Raw genomic sequence first — 20,968 nt, 5'->3', positions numbered from 1 at the left:
TCTTTCCCTTCCAGGACCGATCCTGCAGAGCTGAGCCAGGAGCGTGTGTTACTAGTCTCTGGTTGGGTGCTCTTAGTAAACTCTGAAATCCAAAATGAAATTGTTTTTATTTAACCATTTTACCAGATGTTCCCTGGGTCTTGATGGATGCAGCATTTACTAGAAAGTTACATCCTGAGATGCGGTGTTATGGACATGGTTGCTATAGACAGTGACAGTTGGTAGGGCTGGAAGACAGCCTTTGCATCTTCTTTCCTTTTTTTAATGTGTTTTCCTCCCACAAGAAGTGCTCTTTCATTGGGGTGCTTTCATCTTCTGTGCTACAGGTCTGGCTTATGAAGGCTTGCTTGATATAACTGCAGTTCTGTTGCCGTGTGAAAGCAGCCAGCAGGCCTGTGCATGTTGCAAGTGTGGATCTAAAGGAACCAGGCAGGCCCTTGACTCCCCTGGTCACTGAGGCTGCTGGCCTGGGATAAGGTTCATAAATTTGCAGAAACGACCAGATGATGTGCCCACCCGGGCTAGCTGTGTCCTGCTGGCCTTCGGCACTTCTAACAACAGCCTCTCAAGTGGGGTCTGTGAGGAGGGCAAGAGGACCAGAGAACCCACAGAAGCTGAACTGCAGGCCTGTCCCCTCCCTCCTGCCTCGCCCCTTCCTGCCAGCATTTCCTTTGGCCAAGTTGTAGAGTTTGCTAAAAGCCTGATATTATGGAAGGTAGGGAAACAAAGAAAGAGGAAGTGGCTTGCTGTAATTCTGACAGCAGATCTGTTTTCTCTGAAAATGGAACTGCAGCGATGCATGCAACGTTCTTGGCAGGCGGCACTCTGTAAATAACGCCTCCCAGGAGTTCCCAGCCTCTCCCAGGCCCGCAGGAAGCTTCCCCTGCAGCGCGGGGCAGGCGGCCCCGCACCTCACACCCTCCTCCGGGGGACTCTTATTCTGACGGGGCGCGCGCCCGCCGTTCCTGCCAAGTTTGTGAGGCCCCAGGCTTTCTTGTGGGAGGACGCTGGGCTGTCTTCATGCTCCTTGGCAATGATTAAAGTGAGGTTAGTACCAAAACCCCCTTTCATTTCATTCCCTTATCCTGCCGTTTTCAAAGCAGATGGCAGCGCTGTATTTTCAGCTGTAATTAATTTAAGCTGGGGGAGACAGAGCTGATGGGCAGAGAGGGACGTTCCTCCGGTCCCTGTCTCCTGGCCGCCCAGCACCTTGTTCCAAGCCCAGCCATGTAGCCACCAGATCCTCCTGCAAGGACCAGGGGGCTGTCAGGAGAGCGGAGTGTGGAGTGTGGAGGGAGCTGGCAGAGTTAAGCAGTCGTCCAGGTTCAGGTGCGGCTGTCACGTGACAGGGTCTAGTTGGAGAGGAGCAGCTGCTGGAGGCCCTGTTCCTCCTCCTCAGAGCAGATGCCAGGCTCATGCGTCTGCTCTCCAGTTTATTCTTAACAGAAGATAAGGATAAATAAAGGCACTTGGCGAAGTCTGGAGGCTCTGACCTCAGCAATGGGGCCTTCCCCCTGGACTCTCCACTCAGGTTCCTCTGGCCCTCATCCTCAACCATCGACCTCTCAACCTCTCCGGTCTGATAAAAAATGCTTTTGTCCCAGCTCTGGGGAACTTGCACAATAGCTCTTCCAAGCTCCCTCCACATCTTGCTCTGAGACCTGCCCCCTGCCCAGCTAAGCTGCACCAAGCCGAGGGACCAGCAGGTTGGAGTGAGTGCCCTTGTTGCATGGAATGGTGTAGACACGCTGAGGACTTGGTCCCACCACACACTGCAGCCACACAAGTGGTAGCTATTACTGTTAACTTAGCCACCCCCGGAAGACTTGAAGCAATTGTTACAGGCTCCTAGTGAGAAATGAGAACCGCAGCTATGTGGCTGTGAGTCTCCCAGAAGCTCGCAGCTGATCACAGCCACAGCTCCACACTGTCGTGTATTCTGGTGGGCTGGGAGGAGGGCGCGCATTAACATGTGTGCCATGTTCACAGTGTGTGTGAGTGCTGCTCTCATAACCCAGGTAGGCTGTTTTTAATAAGGCTTATCAGTTCTGTGCTGGAGGACCAGACAGACCTGTGCTCCTGGCAACCTTTCTTTGGTTTCTCTGTAGTAGGGAGAAACAGGTGGTGAGAGAGAGACGTGTTTTAGAGTCAACCCGATATACTACTGTGATTTGTCAGAACTTTTGTTTGTTTGTTTTCGAGACAGGGTTTGTCTGTGTAGCCTTGGCCTCTAACTCATAAAGACCCACCTGCCTCTGCCTCTGAGTGCTGGGATTGAAGGCGTGTACCACCACTGCCTGGGTTGTCAGAACTTTTAAGGACAAAGACCAAGAATCACCCTATGATCCAACAGCTCCTCTTCTGGGAATTTACACAGAATGATTGAAAATAGGGGGTAATGGTTCCTGTTTGTACACCTAGACTCACAGTGGCTCTGTTTATATAGCCAAGAGCTGGGAACAGCACAGGAAAATGCCCATCAGTGGGTGTATGGCTAAAAGCATGAGTCTGTGTATTGCAGTGGATATATTCAGCCTTAAAGAGGCAGGAAATTCTGACACATACCAACACATGGCTGAACCATGAAGGGTATCACGCTAAATGAAATAAGCCAGAGTCAAAACAATGACAGTCCATGAGTCAACTTATGCAAGGCCTCTAGTTTGGAGAATGAATGGCTTGGCTCATCTAGAGGGAATGTGGAATGGCCATACCCCAGAGTGGTCTGAATGGGAATTAGTGCTTAGTGGGGACAGTAGAGAACTCATGGAGGTAGGTGGTGGTGATATTTATTATATATTATATAGCTGTATTATTGCTCCTTAAATATGGTATTGTGGGGGCTAGAGAGACGGCTCAGAGGTGAAAGACCCTGGCTGCTTTTGTAAAGGACTAGAGTTCAGGTCCCAGCATTCACAAAGTAGTTAACAACCACCTGTAACTCCAGTTTTCGAGGGTTCCACACCATTTTGTGCAGGAAAACACTCATACACAAAAATAAATTTTAAAACCATTAAATGATAGTGTCCCTTACCATAACACAGAAATAAACCATGGGGCTAGTGGTGAACTTTGGTTCAATTGAAGAGCACTGATGAGTGTCACGGGTAGGTATGTCGGCACAGTGGCTAGTGCTGCGGGGTGGAGCGCCAGCTGTCTGTTGTTGGAGCCCATCACCTACAGGTGAAGTCACAACTCCAGGGGCAGTGACTTCAGTTGAATGCATTTGTAAGAGGAACCGTGGCCATCTGGCTTTTGGAAACTCTTACAGAGTGGACAGGTGTAGGGCTTAGAATCCTCTGCACAGGTCTAGATAAAACGCCACATCAGCGATGAGCAGAAAGTTGGGTCCCCCTGTTCATTCTCTTCCCTCTTCAGAGCTCCAGGGTTCAGACTGAACAGATTGTAACAGCCAGGACATTGCTCTTAGATGTCAGTGACCACCAGGGAAAGCAAAGCACACAGCTCGGGGAGAGAGAATTCTAGATGGTGATGCACGCCTGCAGTCCTAGTAGTAAAGGGAGGTTGAGGCAGGAGAATCTCAGATTGGAGGCCAGCTTGGCCTACATAGCAAGACCCTGAATGGCAGTGTGGAAGGGCAGTCCTGTGACCTGGAGAGGGATGAAATAGGCCTTCAGTGATGGCCTCTGTGTCTGTGGGGAACTTCTAAGAATGGAGGACCTGAGTCATAATTAGCCCACCCACTTGCTAGCATACTGTAGTGTTTCTAAGCACTAAGATAATTCTCAAACCATCTTTCCTTAAAATAACTTAAAGCTTATTTCTACAATTCAATATATGTATTTTTTTTTAAAAAAAGAAAATCCTCCCCTTCCCCTGAATTTGGAAAATGGAGTTCAGCAAGGACAGACTAGGTGCTTGGAGACAATCATGTCCCTGAACACTGAGAATCTGTGTCCTCCAGCTGGAAGGGCCTTTGGGCCCTTTATTGGTGCTGTTATGTAGAAACCATGGTGGGTGTGAAAAGATCACTTCTCAGGTGTGTATCTCCTTGCTGTAGATTTTTCAGTACCTAAGGCTCATGTAGCTAGCTTTATGATAATGTAGTGGGTGATTTTTGTTGTGGTTTGTAATTTTCAAAGTCAGTCAGGGTTATAGGTGACTTGAGAAGAAAAACTTCCTTTCTGGTTTTTATTTGGTGTTGAATCAGTGTATGAAAGACTTCACGAAGTAATTTGGAACCTGTCACCACCAGCTGCAGGGTGCTGGCATCCTTGTGCAGAATGTGAGTGTGCAGCCATGTGGATCACACACACGTGTAGCAATGCAGGGTGTCTGCTCCAGAGGGGGGTCACAGGTAGATCTGAATTGAAAGGAATGCTTAAGTGTGAGCCCCACCTTTCTTTTTAGATTAACTTATTTTATTTTATGTGTATGGGTGGTTTACTTGCATGTATGTCTGTGCATTACAAGGGTGTAGTGCCCACAGAGGCCAGAAGAGGGAGTCAGATCCCCTGGAACTGGAGTTACAGACAGTTGTGAGCCACCATGTGGGTGCTGGGGACTGCAGCCCAAGACCTCACCTTTTGTTTTGTTTTTTCGAGACAGGGTTTCTCTGTGTAGTTTTTGGTGCCTGTTCTGGACCTCACTCTATAGACCAGGCAATCCTTGAACTCACAGAGATCCGCCTCTGCCTCCCGAGTGTTGGGATTAAAGGCATGCACCACCCACTGCCCGGCTGCTGACTTCACCTTCTTATTGGACACAGGTGCTGAGGACTGCAGCCTGGGGTAATCGGTCTTAATTTCATCTAGCACACAGGTCTTCAGTTTAGAGATTACCACTGTGCTGAGGGAGCCAGCTTTTCCCTGGGTGCGCACGGGGGGTGGGTGGAGTGGGAGTGGGGTAGGGATGGGGTCCCAGTGCTCCTCTGCCGTGATGTGGAGCGCCAGGCACTGCTGTGGGACAGCTACTCACAGTGGAGTGTGTGGTGCTGCTGGTGGTCTGGGGGGGACCTGGCACTGGAGTAGTTTGAAGAGGCTGGTGTTTGTTGCCGAGTTCTGGCAAGTCAGAAAGACTTTTCTGGTAGCTGGAAGAAGGAATAAGTTCCCTGAGTTTTTCCAAAAGGAAGACGTGGCGCGAAGACATGGCCTCTGAAGGCACCTGTCACTCATCAGAAGGCGGGCTCTGTACTGAGTGGCCTGCCCGAGGAAGGAAGCGGTGTCCCTACAAGTGTCTAAGCATCGGTGCAGCCATCTCTGTGGCTGCTGCCGCCGAGCACATGCACCCCCACCCCACCCCGTGGTAGGATGAAGCTTCTGATGTTTTCACCTACAGTCCGTTATTTTCCAGTGGTTTTTCTGCAGAAGTGTGGAGGGAAAACTAGGAGGGAACCTTCCCAAGATTCAACAGGAAGCTCTGAAAAGTCCCTGTGTCGGCAGGGGAACCGTGGGGGATGCGGCTGACATTGTTTGCAGACCTCTCCTCTCTGGTGGATTTGTGATCAAGGATTACCCCGCTGGAGTTTCTCCAGGAGTCCTGATCCAGGTGCTGCCCTGTCTGCCCAGCCTCATGAACTCCTCTGATGCTGATTCCTCCTAAGAATGGGTTTGCTTTTTGAAAGTCAGTTCATTCATAAAACTGTACCTGCTGCTGTGCGTGACACCAGCTGGTCCTGTTCTGTTTGATCACTCCTGGTGGCTGGAGGAACTGTGTCTTTACTCCTGGTCAGTCACGGCCTTCCTACAGGGGCATTGGGAGCTAGGGTCCTGCATTCTTCTTTCCTAACCCTAGGAAAGCTTGTCTGGGGGAAGCTGGGAGTGGGAGAGGGAGGCAGGGTGGAGGTGGGCTTCCAGGAGGGTCTGCAGGGAACTCGTGCTGGATGTTTGGCACGTCCCCAGCTTCTTCCTTCACCCCATTCTCCAGTCTTCATCTCAGTGGTCCCAAGTCCTCCCTAAAGGGTAACAATATAAATGTTAGCCCAGTGGTGCCCGTCCCTGGGTGAAGAGGGAGTGGTCTAGAGTTTTCTGTCTGTGGCAGATGTGGCAGCTGGGGCTTCGGCAGGAAGAGCCTGATGCTTTCCATCCCTCTCTGGTTTGAGGACTGCTTAATGCCAAAAACACGATAGTGGTTGTGCTTCTGAGTATCATTCATTGAGAGGCTGTATAATGATGAAAACAGCTGTACACCCAGGAGCAGCAGGGATCTCAAGTGAACAGTTATTAATCTCGGCAGCATCTCCATTCATTAGCATCCGAGCGTGCATGTGTACAGCACATGATCCTCAGGCCCTGTAAACCGTGCTTGGTGTGCACATGGGTTCTTGGCCTGTTTGTGTGCAGTCCTTGGGGCTTTGTGGCCACAGGTGGACCAGCTTTTGCTTGGCTAACATGGCGAGAGCACAGTGCTCCACCCCCAGTCTCAGGGCAGACCTGATTCTCAGGCTTCCGTTTCTTTCTGTTGTCTCAGCTAGTGATATAAAACACATGCAGACAGTTCTGGGCTGGGGGGACCCGGGCTGGAGTCAGAGTGGAGCCAAAGTGTGAGGCCCAGCCCGGGTAAACTCGGAGAGCTGGGCTTGTGAGTGGGACCATTCCTCGAAGACACAGAGCCAGAGCCACCTTGGACTGACTCATCTGGTTATTTCAGATCATTTTAGTAGAGTGTGTGCCTTTCTGGGGACATGGGGCAAAGGAAGTAACTGCTGGGAATGTCCCCATGGTTTGCACTGGGAGGAAGCTGAGCCGGAGACTATATTTCAGTGGGGCAGTGCACTGTGCCATCAGAGAGGAGTATTTGTAAGAGGCCCCGCATGGCTGTCACATGACAGGAAGAAGTGAACTGTGTGGTGCTCCAGACAGGTCTCTAAGATTGTTCAGCTTGCACTTCAGCTTCCAGAAGCCTTTACCGTACCTGGGTGCTGCGACACTGTGGCTCTCGGTCACAGCTCCTGAGTACCCTTGCCTGTTACCTTGCTCTTTGGGATGCAAGTGACACCTGGGCTGCTGGAGGGGCCTGGGGAGCAGGGTGGTGGTGGAGGGGATGTTGTCGTTCATGACACAGTCAGGCTCTTTCATGAAGTCCTGGGCTCAGTTGTGGGGACAAGTACCTAATCCTCATCAGAAGGGTGGCAGGCAGGGGCATGTAGTTCTCAGGCTCTTCTACCCAGCAACCTTTGCCTCATGTTACAGGAGTGGTTGGGTGACCCTGCATGTCACCTACCCTGCTGGGACATGGGCAGATCTGTCCCCTTTCCCTCGTACAGCGCAGTTCTAAGGTGGCACCTCAGAGCTGGTTTGGCACTGGGGGAGGAGGGGGAGTGCCCCCCAGCTGTGGTGGTGGCAAGTGGCAGTGAAGGAAAGCGGAAAACCAGGCAAGAGCTTTCCTTCCAGCACCTTCCAGAGTTGCTGAGCTCATGGGTCAGATGAGCGCCAGCTCCACAGGCATTCCCCTCCGCAGGCAGGGAAGCGGATATGCGGGTATCTCACTGGCTTCTGGAGCAGCCAGGCCCAGGGCCATGCACTCTGCATCCTCGCTGACTGGCCTCGGCCTCCTAGCCTTATACACCAGGCTGTGACTCGGTGCATAGCATGTGTTATCTGAGGGCCAGTGAGACTTAGGGTCCTTGCTTCTGGAAGACTCTAAAGCAGGAGCTGGAGAGATGGCTCAGAAGTCAAGAGCACTGGCTGCTCTTCAGAGGTCCTGATTCAATTCCCAGCAACCACATGGTGCGCACAACCATCTATCATGAGATCTGGCGCCCTCTTCTGGTGTGCAGGCATACACACAAGCAGAACACTGTATACATAATAAATCGTTAAAGCAGTGGTTCTCAACCTGTGGGTCGAGACCCCAATAGGGGTGGTGCATCAGACATCCTGCATATCAGATATTTACATTACAATTCATCACAGTAGCAAAAACAAAAATCATTTTATGGTTGGGGTCACCACAACTGAGGCACTGTAAAAGGGTTACAGCCTTGGGAAGGGTGAGAGCCACTGTTCTAAAGCTTTAAAATGCCTTTGCATTAATTGTAAGTCAGTCAGCAGAAAGCATCACTGTAGAGTACTTCTAGAGGTCTATAAAGCAATTTGGTGCCAGAGGTAGAGGCAGAGCAGTGGAAAGATAGGGCCATGAGCCTGAGAAGCCAGCCATGTGCATCCTGAGGAATGAGCCGTTGGGTGACTTTTATCGTCATGCCAACTCAGGTCATTGGGCTGGCAAGGCAAATGAGCAAGGACACACGGAGTCATCTTGCTGGCCCAAAATGTTTCATTTTTACCATTGTTGATTTTTTTTGATAATACTTATTAGCATAAAATTATTACACAGCTGGACAAAAATGTTTTCTTCATACCTTTTTAAGCTTTAAAAACAACTTTTATAACTTTTTTTTTTTTTAACTAAGGTATAAGCACGAACATTAGTGGAGGCTAGCCCAGCCGGGATCAGGCTCCCTGGCATCACTGGTTTCTAACTCCTTTATCTGATGTGAATAGGCAGAGGCAGGCAGATCTCTGTCAGTTCAAGGCTAGCCTGGGTAACAGAGTGACTGGTTTCTTCTGAGGGAGGCTGTCTTAACTTCCACCCTTGGTCTGTCGGTATGGTCTTTGCTCTGAGTGCCTGTCACCTTAGTCACCCTTCAGTGGCACTGAGTTGTGGCTCTGGTAACCTCATCTTAGTAGATCTGGTCACACATAGCATCTTTCAGGGGACCTCATTCAGACGGTGACAGAAATTAAAGGCGATTCACGGAAGAGAATCAAATGTGTTGCTGAGAGATGCGTGGGAACAGTGCTCTACCCCATCACAGAAAGGGGAGGTTTCACAGACAGTGAGCTGTGCACTGGAGGCCTTGCCTGAACCAGCCTGGGAACTTCAGCTGGTGCCTTGGCCCTCTGAACCTGTTTCCCTCTTTGGAGTTAGTTCATCATAGTAAGGTCTGAGCACTCAGAAAGGGATGAAAAGACCACCAGCAAGAATAGCTCGAGGGGGCCATCCTCTCCCAATGATACGCTCCCACAGGAAGTTCCCCAGCTGGGACTCGGGTCTCAGCTTCCTGTGACAGAGGGAATGAGGCATATGTTGGTTGGCTAGTTCCCTGGAGTTGTTTTGAAATTTCACTGATCAGAAAGTGAGACAGCACCTTTGTAGACAGGGACAGAAATGTCAGCCAGCCTCAGTGGTGGTGGTGTTCATGCTCTTGGCTTTGAGGCGGACATGGGAACATGGCTTTCTTCCTGATTGTCAAGGGAGAGAAAGCTATGGTTGGGGGCATAGAGGACATGGTTTGTGCCATCATGCCACCGCTAATGACACGATTCTTGTCAAAGTAGATGGCCTCAAGATTAGTCATGGCTTTGGGAGGGTCTGAAGGCTTAGTTTCTGTCCCCCGACTATTAGTGTTAGGCTGTGGGGAGGCTTGTGACTGTCATGCAGGTTCCCAGGGCACAGTGTGAGCACATGAGGGGTTCTGCCCCGGAACACAGTGATGCCACACAGATTGGTATCAGGAAGACTCACCCTGTCACCTCCAGGATATCCTGTGTGTTATGGGAAGCCCAAGGCTGGGTGGGCCCTTCCTTATTCCTCTGCCCGGCCAATGTACCATGGTTCCTAAGGCTGAGCAGGATGCTGTGGGGGCTAACCCTCTGCTCTGCACCTGGTTGAGGGCCAGACACTTGCTTCACCGCTGTGTGTTTTCGTTGGAGTTGGACTTCCTGGGATCTGATCTAGTCTACTTTCCACAAGTGCTGTTGACATTTTGTCTTCTGAGCTCAGACAGTGATCAGGAGGAGCACATGGCGACTGTCCCCAGAAAACTCTGGCCTGGATAAGTGTGGTGGTTTCTCTTGCCTACCCACCTTTTCTGTTTCTTCCTAAAATAATGGAAATGCCTGCCCATGGGCCAGGCTGCTGCCCCCAGGCAGCTCCGGGAGTCCTCTAGGCCCTAGCAGGGCCCCTGTTGGTTTTCCATCCACCAACTTGGTCTTTAAGGAGCGGCAGGATGTGTGTGGTTTGGGTCAGCGTCCTGACGGCACAGGACGCATTGGGCTGTGATTCATTCAGAGGGGGAGGGACATGGAAAACAATGTCTGTCTTTAACTCCAGGAACCAGGAAAATAAGCTGGAAATATGAGTGATGTGTAATTTTACTAAAATTAACCAGCAAGTTCCCAGGCTTGTTCCACGTTTCATGGTATTTTGTCTGGTGGACCATGCCCAGTGCCAACTGAATGATTTCCTAGGTGTTGAGTCCTGGAGGCCCCTGCAGGTACCCCCTCATTCTACACTCTGTGTATCTCATCATTGAGGTTGGTGCTTGGCCATGTGAAAGTGCTGTGGGGATCCAAAGTGCTAAGGACTGGTGACCTTGAGGTCACGGGGACATGTGATGCTAGCCTGCCTGAGTCGTCTTGTCATCTGTAGGCTGTCTTCCTCGGACCCTCCAGCCCTCCTTGTGGTGCTTCTCTGGACTTGTTGCCTGCTGCAGGTTCTTTGGGAACCGTAGTGCTCCCTGCCATTGCCTGCCCTTGTTAGTGTCTGCCGCTTGAGTCCCCGGGCGTGTAGACGCCATCTCCCTGGGCTTCACTGGTTCCCATGATCCTGCCTTTCCCTGTGCAGGTGGTCTGAGGCTCAAGACAGGCCGGACTTTGTCTCCACAAAGCTTTCAGTGCTGGTGTAGGATGGGCAGAGGTGATCGGCAGTGGTGTGGTGGTTTCTGCCCTGGGGGTTTGCACAAGTGCCCTGGAACTCAGGGCCAACGCACATTCAGAGCATCACACTATGGCTGGCAAATGGCAGGTGGACAGTTGTTGCTGCAGCATCAAAGGTCTGTGGCACAGAGCCAGAGGTGAAAGTGGAAAGGCAGTTGGGAGCAGGGTTAATGGAAAAGGTGGTGGCTGCTGATGCTTGAAAAGACGTCTGTCGGGTCAGATTTGCTTAGTAAAAAGATGGCTTTGAGATGAGCACAGCAAAGTCAGAGGATGATGGGGCTGGTGAGCGGTCATGTCAGTGCCCTGCAGGGCAGTTTTACAAGAGGTCACCACTGAGAGAAAGGGACGCTGAGTACCCAAGATGGTGCTGTGTCGCTTCTTACAATTAAAAGTTAATAAAAGGTATGGCTGTCACACGTGGGGGTGTGTGTGTATGGTGTGTGACTAAACATTAGCACGTTGTATTTGGCTGGCCCAGCAGGCAGGCATGGCTGCTGTCTGCTCAAACAAAGCCCAATTACACATGGCCTGCTTCCCTGATGGTAAAGAGCAGGCCAAGCAGAGCTCGCCTTAGGAATCAGCCCCCCCACCCCCTTTTCCTCCAGAGTTTTCAAGGGCTCGCTCTGGCAGCTGTAAAAAGGGACAGCCCCTGAGCAGTGTGCTGGTGACGGTTCTAGAGTCAGGGGGACGGAGGGAGGGCAGAGCTGAGCCTGGAACAGTTGTGGAAGCTGGCCTTGCAGGTTCTCATGCCATACGTGTGTTGACACTCCCTAAAGCCCCTTCTAGAGGCGGCAGCCTTGGGCATCTGGCCTGTGGTCCATGTGGCATTTACCAAGTGTGCAGGCCTCTACAGCTCAGGGAAGCTGCTGTCTTCTTCAGCTGCTGCTGTGACTTCCGGGTGCAGGCGCTGCCCACTGGCTGCCACCTTCTGCACTAATGAGAAGCAGACCCACACAGAAGAGGTCGTCAGTAGATGAGCCAGTCACTCAGGTGCCCACTGCCTTGGTGTCCTGTCTGGGCTCTGCTGCTTAGGAGCAGACACCAGAATGGTCTCACACCAGAGCTGGCTCATAGCACGGGTCAGGGTTCCCTGGCCATCAGCATTCCCATCCTACCTCAATGACCAACGGTGGTCAAACTGAGCACGTGGAGTTGACCTCACATGTTGGCAGGCAGGCAGGCAGGCAGGCAGGCAACACTGCTGAGTGACATGTCTGCCGGCCAAGGAGGGAGGCCACAGAGCCAACTTTGGCTTAAAGGTGCTTCTCCTGTATTTAGGGCCTGGTTCCTCAACTCAGCCTTTGGTCCTACCCTTAGCGTCAGGGTAGGACTGTCAGTGGAAACATCTGGGGCAAGTGCAGGGCTCCTCACCAGTCACCCCTCTCTGAGCATGCCCCTGTCTTTCAGGAATAAGACTGTCAATGGAGACTGCCGTGGCAGAGATCCGAGGGACCGGAGCCGCAGTCCCATTGAGCGGGCTGCAGCCCCCGCTGTGAGCTTGCATGGCGGCCACCTGTATGCATCCCTCCCTGGCCTCATGGAGCAGCCTCTTGCACTGACGAAGAACAGCGGTGACACGGGCAGGTCGGCTGTGGAGCGGCAGCAGGTGTGTGTGGGATGCCAAGCCGCTGGCTTTTAGTTCTCGAGGTGACCAGGTCAGGCGGGGTGTGGGGGACCAGGAGCTGCATGGAAACCTCGAGTGAGCGGAAGTCCGGAAGTTGAAGGGACCTCGGCTCCCCCAGTCCTGAGGCTTCACTGCTTTGCATAGTACAGGGTTGGAGTTGGTGAGCGAGGCCCCCCTCCATGGTTCCCCCCCCCATCTTCCCTGACACTCTGTTCCTCAGGATCAGTGTAGTAATCCTCCCGAGAGGCCTGTGCTTACCCCGTGTGATTTCACAAAGTTAAATGGCTTGCATCTTATAAAGTCAGTGGTCACGAACCTGTCATTAAGACACAGGCTCTTTTTTATTATTATTAAAGGAAAATAAAACTGGGGAGGGGGTGTGATTCAAGACAGGGTTTTTTCTGTGTAGTCTTGGCTGTCCTGGAACTGGCTCTGTAGACCAGGCTGGCCTTGAACTCACATAGATCTGCCTGCCTCAAGAGTGTTGGGATTAAAGGCGTGCACCACTACCACCTGGCAAGATTATTGCTTTTTAAAAAACAAGGCCAGATCTGATATTTCAAGCTTATAATCTTAGCTACTTGGGAGACTGAGGCAGGAGGATTACAAGTTCAAGGCAACTTCATAAGACCTTGTCTCCCAAAGAGCAGGCAGGTAGAGGGATGCTGAGGACATGAGCACTTGCTTACCTTAGTGCCACACACAGCAGGCCCCAGAGACAACAGAAAGGTGAGGTTTCTGACAGGAACTGTGTGAAGAGGCTTTAATGGCACCGAGACTGTGGGCAGCTGTGTGTGACCCGCGGCGGGCCTGGTTCCCAGTTTCCACTCATTGTACACACTCACTGGCCCCGAGGAGATGCTGTATGTCAGGGGCTCACCTCCAGGGGCGGGGGGTGTGGGGGGAGACCCCAGCACGTCTAGTCTCCCCTCTGGACCTGCTGTTGTAGCACAGGAGCAGCTGAGTGTGGGGAGGTCCGTGTCAAGAGCTGGGCCCTCCGGCGGCAGCAGCAGCAGCAGCGGCTGCTCAGCGCAGTCAGTGGATGAAGAGGGGCTGAGCTGTTCTCCCTCCCACAGAACCGGCCCTCCGTGATCACCTGTGCGTCCGCAGGCGCCCGCAACTGTAACCTCTCTCACTGCCCCGTCGCACACAGTGGCTGTTCGGCACCCGGGTCTGCCAGCTACCGGAGGCCGCCGCCCAGTGGTGAGTTTCCCACCGTAGCCTGTTACACCTGTGGGAACCCTGGATTAACCTCTCCCTAAAATTCACGTAGCGTGGAGCTGAAAACCATTGCTTTTGAGCACACGTGTACCTTGAATTGGCCATGGTTTGGGTGGAAAGGGATAAGAACATTTGGTCCCTGGCCCCTCCGGGCTTCAGTGACAGGCTCCACCATTGTTAGTGAGTGCCATAAAGACACTCGGGACTCACACTCGAACCCAGCGTGGCTGCCAGTGGGGTTAAGCACCCCTGACGCAGCCCCCTCTCTCCTGATCCGTCCTTTGCAGCAACTGCCACCTGTGATCCTGTGGTGGAAGAGCACTTCCGCCGGAGCCTGGGCAAGAACTACAAGGAACCGGAGCCGGCACCCAACTCGGTGTCCATCACCGGCTCTGTGGACGACCACTTTGCCAAAGCACTAGGGGACACATGGCTTCAGATCAAAGCAGCCAAGGACAGCGCTTCCAGCAGCCCAGAGTCGGCCTCACGCCGGGGCCAGCCAGCTAGCCCCACTGCCCACATGGTCAGCCATAGTCACTCCCCCTCTGTGGTCTCCTGAAGGGGGCTCTACCCTCCAGCCACACAGGGATCTGCATGGTTTGCCTGAGCTTTCAGCAGTCAGTGCTTAAGGGGGAAAAACAAAAACAAAAACAAAAAAAAATCTCGGGGGGAGGGGGGAGGGTGGTTTATTCGCAAAACCATGTTGTCTGGACTTTTGTTCTGCTCTGTTTTTGTACTTGCTTGGTGTTCATACAAGGGGTCTCAATATGGCAACAGGAACAGCACGGAGCATCGGTCCAGCGGAGCATCCTTGCTTCCTACCCTGGTTACCAAAGAAACCTCTGCAGGTTTGCCACCTGGCAGCCGGGACCCTGCGGCCCTTTCTTAGTCACAAGCCATGAAGACATGGGGATCCGGACGCTTTGTGCTCTTAGCTTTTGAGACTGAGCATGCACGGCTTGGCTTCCACCTGGGGTCTGGGCTCAGTCTGTGTGTGCATGTGTCTGCCTGGAAAGAACTGTTCCGATTTGCACTATGGAGGGCAGGGCTGCCTATTGGGCAGCGTCTGAGATGCCAGCACGAGGGCAGACTGCTAGGGGACACTTCTGACCATGTGTGTGCTTGCATTGTCGCTGAACTTGGAAGGTCTCTAGCAGGTTCTAGGTCTTTCTCTCTAGTCTTGAGGTGCTCACAACTGGACTGCAGACTCCCCCCGACTATGGGCATTTACCTTCTCTGAACACTGCAGTTTGTGAGGCTAGTGCTGAGGCTCGAGGACTCGTAGTGCTTCTGACATGGTGCGTGTCTTAATCATAGCTGGTTTCTATGGACTGTAAGTCAGACTGTAGCACTGACTGGCTTCTTGTTGGCGGCATTAGCCTGTGTCGTCAGCTACAGCCCTAGATACATTCACTGCTGGTACAGCTGTGCTTCTGAGATGTGAGGTCGAAGCTCACTTTACTCTGAGGAGGAGCGCACAGCCGGTGGGTGTGGTAGGCTGGGGAGCCCATTGCTGCTGATTCTGTGCATCCTGGGCTGGAGACTTGAGTTCATGTCTTTAGGCTCCTTGATGCAGACTGCTCCTTTCCAACTCCTGGCCAAACAGCAGGTGCCTGACAGTCTGCACCCTGGGGCTGCGTGCGCTTCCTCTCATGCCGGGGCCAAGGCTGTACACATTCCTCTATGATAACTATACAGTTATTCCTGCATCACTATTGCCCGCTCTATTAATAGCTACTAACTAGACAGTAGAAGCAAGCAGGACAGACATGGCTGGGGCTGCCCCGCAGCTGCTGCTCCTCCGGCCGTGAGCATTTCTGTGCCCTGGCCAGGACCACCTCCCCAACAAGGCCTGGTGGACTCCTTGCTCATGGGAGCCCCCGGGGCTGACTTGCAGTAGGAGGAAAAGCAGGTTAGCTGTTGAACTTGGGGAAACAGGCAAGGGTGGAAGGCGGGGACTGACGCCGTAGTCACAGGGTGGCTACCGGCCTTTACAAAAGTGGACAGCCCTCCTGCCCCGCACACAGTTCACTCCACTCTCCTGGGCTTCCAAGCTTGGCATTCAGGCCCCTATATTTTCTGTAGGAAAAAAAGAATTGTTGAGAACACTTTTTTTATATAGGTAATTTTAAAGACCATCATTACGCTGTGCGTAAAGAATGTACAGAGAAATTTGTAGGTATTTTTGAAGAACAATTAATTTGTTAATGATATGTAGCTATTTAATTTTTCCCTTTCCTATCGTAATCAGTTGTTGTTGTTTGGGAAAAAAAGTTGATCTTTTTTTGTCATAGGTGTGTCTGTAATCGTGCAGGTCCACAGTTACTCCATGACAACACTGCGTCCGCGTTACTAGCCATTCGTTTGTTATTCTGCAGGCTACTGAGGTGGTCACAGGAGAACCACCACACCGCGGACTGGCTCTGTGGGCGACAGGCCTCAGACACCCGTCAGGGAGCGGGCTGTTGCTGGGGGGGCGGGGGTGGCTGGGTCTCTGGTGCACTGACCTATCTGGAATAGGCTGTGCCCTGGAGGGGACTTCCACACACGTCAGCCAAGGAGTGCGCCATCCTGCCTGGGCAGGAGCGTGTGACCTCCCCGGAACCGAGCCACCCATGTGCGAACTGACCCTCTCTGTGTTTGTAAATCTGTAAAATACCATTCTCTGTGGCCTGTTTTCCTGGAAGAAGAAAAAAAAAAAAGGGTTGGCAGGCCATCTTTCTTTTTTTTTTGTTTTTTTGTACTTAAAAGTAGCCTTAAGAACAATAATAAAGTGCTCTTAAACCAAGGCTTTGTGTGGCTCTTGTGTCCTAAGGTGGCATGTGGTGCCCGGTGCTCAGGCCTGTGCTTCTGGGAATCATCGTGCAGGTGGGTAGCCTCTGTTGCAGCCTCTACTTTAGGCCAGGGGCCTCTCAAGTCTCCCTTACTGAAATCTGCCCAAGTCAGCCATGTCTGGGCTCCTAGTCTGGACAGGAGACCAAAGTTGAAGGTGTGTAAGTGTGGGAGGGGCGTGCTAGGAAGAGTAGTAGTCCATCTCCTAAGTGACCCCACTTGCCAGGGACCCACCCGGAAGGAAGAGGGAAACCAGCCTTGCCCCAAAAGCAACCCCAATGCAGCAGCTGCCTGTGGTCCAGCTGCACACCAGTCAGGCAGAGCTCCACCCTGCTCCCCACCAGCACCGTGGCGGCAGCTTCTCATCATCCCTGGAGCACTGTGGCACCACAACATGCCCGCCGCTGAGGGTGGGCCAGTGTGGTGCTCCACCTGAACACTAGGGGCAGTAAGCTCTGCCCTCACTGCTGCCCAGGGCCCGCTGCAGGTGCTCTCCCCAGGGGAGCTCCTAGCACGTCCTTGTTCGAGCTGAGTTGGGTCAGATGCTCCCTGCCAATGTGAAAATATCCCGGGGAATCTCTGGACAACAGGAGGGGAAAGAAGAAAATCAATGCACGTGGAAGGACCCGAGCCCCAGATCAGTGGCAATGCCACAGTTATTATTGACTTCCGAGCTGGTGAGATGGCGCGGCAAAGAGCGGAACTGGGCAGCAGAGGGTACCCCTAGTCCTCGGGGGAGTGGGTATCAGAACCAGGGAGGTGGCAGGACCCAGATCACCAGTCGTGGGGAACAGTCCTGCGCTGAGGGCCGAGCACTCCTGAGCTGTGGTTTCCTCAGACGGTCTCCTCGTCACTCATGTCCCAGATCTGTGTGGAGAAGGGGAGACACTGAACTCGGGCTCTGCTGCCCCATGGTGCCCACAGATGACATTTCCCAACTACAGCTTCCATGACAACAGAAGCATACACTCCCACAAGCACTGTGTATGTCTCCCAACTTGGGATTCCCCTCCGTAGAGCTGCCCTGTCTCTGAGGACTGATACCCTATTTCTTGTTCAACGGATTAAATCTCAAGTTTCTTCCTTTCCCAAGACCTCAAAGCCAGTGGGCAAGCTGAATGTGGATGGAGGACTGTATCAGCTGGGCAGCTGCTGCTCCTCCTCCTCCTCCTCCTCCTCCTCCTCCTCCTCCTCCTCCTCCTCCTCCTCCTCCTCCTCCTTCTCCTCCTTCTCCTCCATGTGCCCGGCCAGCCCCTGACCTTTACAGCATGCACCACTGGCCTAGTCGGCTTGTCTAGCTGTACCCTGTGCTTCTAGAAGCTGTGCTTGTGAGGGCAGGAGAGCACACGTCACCCTGTGCTGTCCCACTGTCCATGCTGCTTGGGCCAGGCGCAGACACAACACTCTAAGGCAAGGGAGCTAGCTGTCACTCAGAACAGCTCTCCCCCAGCAACCCAGGTTACCTAGGCAGGGTAACAGAGACTGCCAGATTCTGCCTCTGTGTATCCCTGGGGAGCCTGAGGGTGTGAATCGGGGAGGGAACCACTCCAGCAAAACCCCAAGAAGGAGGTGGCCCCTCAGGCCAGGCCTCTGTCCCAGTAACTCCTGGCAAAAGTCCTGCAGAGAGGTGACCTGAGGTCAACACAGCAGGTCCCGAGACCCTGCTACCCCCAGAGAGCTGGGCCCTAAAGCTACGCCTTCAGCCTTCCAAAATTCCTAGAATGGGTTGCACAAGGCTCCCTCAGGCCTTGCAGAGCTGAGGAAGGGGACGGCGTGTTGGCAGGAGTCAGGCGGTCTGGCCAAACATTCACATCAGTGCTGGCTGTCAAGGATGTGGAAAGCAACATAGAAGGTGACTTCCTCTCTTGAGCTAGGGTGACAGTGTCCCCATACTGTCCCTCATTTCTACACAGGCCCCGTCACAGCAAGGGAACTTGCCACCTGTCCTATTGGGCACTGTCCCTCTGGTCCCAGATCCCCACCAGAGTGGCGCCTGACCTCATGGGGTAGGTAGCTTGGCTGCCTGGAAGAGCTCCTGACCTGGATCTGCAGCTGAGCTGGGGAGATGGACCCATCAAAATTGCAGCATGATTCAGCTACTCATACTGGCCCATCCAACAAGCACATTTACATAATCCCCTGTCCCAGGCGGTGTGACCACCCAGAGCTAAGACTCCCATGGTGCCTCACTCCTGCCAGTGAGTTGAGGGAAATGGCTCAGAGAGGTAAAAGTCTGCCTGGGATCACACAGCCAACAAGCTGCCAAGCTGGGGAGACCATGTATAGAAAAGGCTGGGCAGCCAGTGGAGGAAGGGGATGGTGAGGACGGGGTTGTAACTGGAGGTATCAGACCAAGAGGGAGGAAGGTGAGCGCCAGAATCTTCTGCTCAGCCTTCCTGGGTGCCGCTGAGTGGCATCCTCTGTGGATGGGCAGGTAGTCCTGGGCAGCTCATCATGGTTGCTCCTGGACTGGTTCTGACCGCTGGGGCTGCTGCTGGCACTGCCTGGCCCTTGGAGAGGCTCCTGCAAGCCACCCAAAGGTGACTATGAAACCATTGAGGTCTTCAGACCCAACTCCTAGGCACAATGGGGGACTTCTCCACTAGGGCAGCCTGGCCATGCCCAATGGTGGGGTTCACATAGCACTCAGGACAGCACTGGCCTAAACGGCTCACAGTTGTCTTCTGCATGAATGAAGATGGTGGGTTGGCAGAGATTTGCTCAAATGATAATGCTTGGTGCTGGCACAGGACAGTTACCAAGTTTCACTCTCTAGCCCAGGCTAGCCTTGAGCTCACAGCAATGCAATCCTCCTGCCTTAGCCTCTCAAGTCTAGGGTTATAGGCAAAACCCACCATGGCAAGTTTCTATACTCCTTTTTAAAGAGAAAGGCACCAGAAAGGTTTGGTTTGGATATTTTTGGTTTTTCAAGACAGGTTTCTCTGTGTAGTCCTGCCTGTCCTGGAACTCACTCTGTAGAACTCACTCTGGCCTCGAACTCAGAGATCCACCTGCCTCTGGCTCCTGAGTGCTGGATTAAAGGTGTGCACCACCACTGCATGGCTATAAAGCTTTTAAAATGTCTATGTTGGTTAGTTTTGTTTGGTTTTGTCACCCCGACACAAGTTAGAGTGACCAGAGAGGGGGAACCTCAACTGAGAAAATCCCTCCAATTGGAGGCAAGCTTATGGGCGTCTTCTTAATTAGTGATTACTATGGGGGCCCACCCACTGTGGACGGTGCAGCCACTGGACACAAAACTGGCTAAGGGCTGCAACTCCCTGAGCTCATTGTGGTCAAGATGAGGTCTCAACAGGCATAAGGCACTCTGCTTGCAGCCAGTGAAGGCGAAGACCTAAGACACCCAGAAATGAGAAAGAAAGAAAGATTCGCTTTTTTTTTAATTCCCGAGAAAGGGTTTCTCTGTAGCTTTGCGCCTTTCCTGGTACTCGCTTTGGAGACCAGGCTGGCCTTGAACTCACAGAGATCCGCCTGCCTCTGCCTCCCGAGTGCTGGGATTAAAGGCATGTGCCACCAACTGCCTGGCTAAGATTCGCCTTTTAACAGGAATTAAAAAATTCTGATGCTTGGAAAAAAAACAGAAAATGTTTTCATATACAAAGGGCTAGTGTAAAGAACTCTACTTCTTATTTCTTAAAAATAGGCAAAAACCAAAACTGAACAGATACTTCACAGTGGACGCATGTTAGTCTCTGGGGAACTGCCAAAAAGCCCACAAAGGACTTGAGGAGATGATGGTTCACTGGGTAAATAATACTTGTCATGCAGGTATGAAGACTGAGTTCAAGTCCCTAGGACCCCTGTAAAGCTGAGCATGTGGCATGTTGTCTGTGACCCCTGTGCTCCTACAGAGAAGTGGGAAGTAGACACCAGCATCACCAGGAACTCGTGGGCTAGCCTGCTGTACAAAGTGGCAAACACCAGAGACCTTGCCCATGAATGAGGTGGAAGGTGAGGACTAACATGGCTTGCTTCTTCCATATGCACACTGCTGCACGTGCACACACATGCATACACATACACACACTTGCACATATCAAACACATGTATTTAGTTAGGGTTTCTCTTGCTGTGGTAAACACTATGACCAAAAGCGACTTAGGGAGGAAAGGGTTTATTTTGCTTCCACATCCACATCACAGTCTCACTGAAGGAGGTCATGGCAGGGACCCCAGCTCTGCAAGGAAAGAGCAGGTCAGGCCGCGGCTCTAAGATGAGAGAAGGGCCCTTCTAACCGGTACTCATGCAAGGAGCCAGGGAGGACATCTGCCTGGACCCACAGCCCCAAAGGGCACAAAGGTGTGCCAGCTGCAGCCCAGGCATGGCACTCTGGAAAGGAGCAGCTGGCATCCAATTCCAGCCTGGGTCTGTGCTGGGCACACTGCGGTGCACAGCATGGGCTGAGGGCCTCTTCCACACACACACTGTCAAAACCTGGGAATGGCACAATTATATTTTGGGGTGTGCTAAATGTGTTCACTTGCTAACGTAAACATCTTAAACCACACTGCAGCTTGTGAAAGCTGGGGCTGGCATTTCTTATGCCGTGTGGGCCTCTGCACGGCCCACTTCCTACCTCCCTACAACATGT

General features: G+C 52.5%; 2 protein-coding genes across 6 annotated transcripts in view; one reads left to right on the top strand and one right to left on the bottom strand.

Annotated features, from left to right (window-relative positions):
• Vgll4 (vestigial like family member 4) overlaps positions 1-16,312 on the top strand; it is a 119,502-nt gene extending 103,190 nt beyond the window's left edge. For 2 of the 3 annotated variants that reach the window (XM_059258395.1, XM_059258394.1), the window contains 3 exons: positions 12,087-12,285; positions 13,380-13,506; positions 13,812-16,312. In XM_059258395.1, coding sequence (XP_059114378.1) covers positions 12,087-12,285; positions 13,380-13,506; positions 13,812-14,083 — 598 coding nt within the window. In that variant the 3' untranslated portion in view covers positions 14,084-16,312. Of the gene's footprint in view, positions 1-948; positions 1,048-12,086; positions 12,286-13,379; positions 13,507-13,811 lie in introns of those variants that run through there. The other variant, XM_059258396.1, reaches the window with a different exon arrangement.
• A 676-nt stretch (positions 16,313-16,988) lies between these two features.
• The window catches only part of Atg7 (autophagy related 7), a 226,487-nt gene continuing 222,507 nt past the window's right edge, over positions 16,989-20,968 (bottom strand). For all 3 annotated transcript variants that reach the window (XM_059258391.1, XM_059258393.1, XM_059258390.1), the window contains one exon: positions 16,989-17,223. In XM_059258391.1, the coding sequence (XP_059114374.1) occupies positions 17,191-17,223 (33 nt within the window). In that variant the 3' untranslated portion in view covers positions 16,989-17,190. The remainder of the gene's footprint in view (positions 17,224-20,968) is intronic.

Source organism: Peromyscus eremicus, chromosome 3 (genome assembly GCF_949786415.1).
Source record: "Peromyscus eremicus chromosome 3, PerEre_H2_v1, whole genome shotgun sequence".
Taxonomy (NCBI): Eukaryota; Metazoa; Chordata; class Mammalia; order Rodentia; family Cricetidae; genus Peromyscus; species Peromyscus eremicus.
This window is presented reverse-complemented; position numbering and strand designations above follow the sequence as displayed.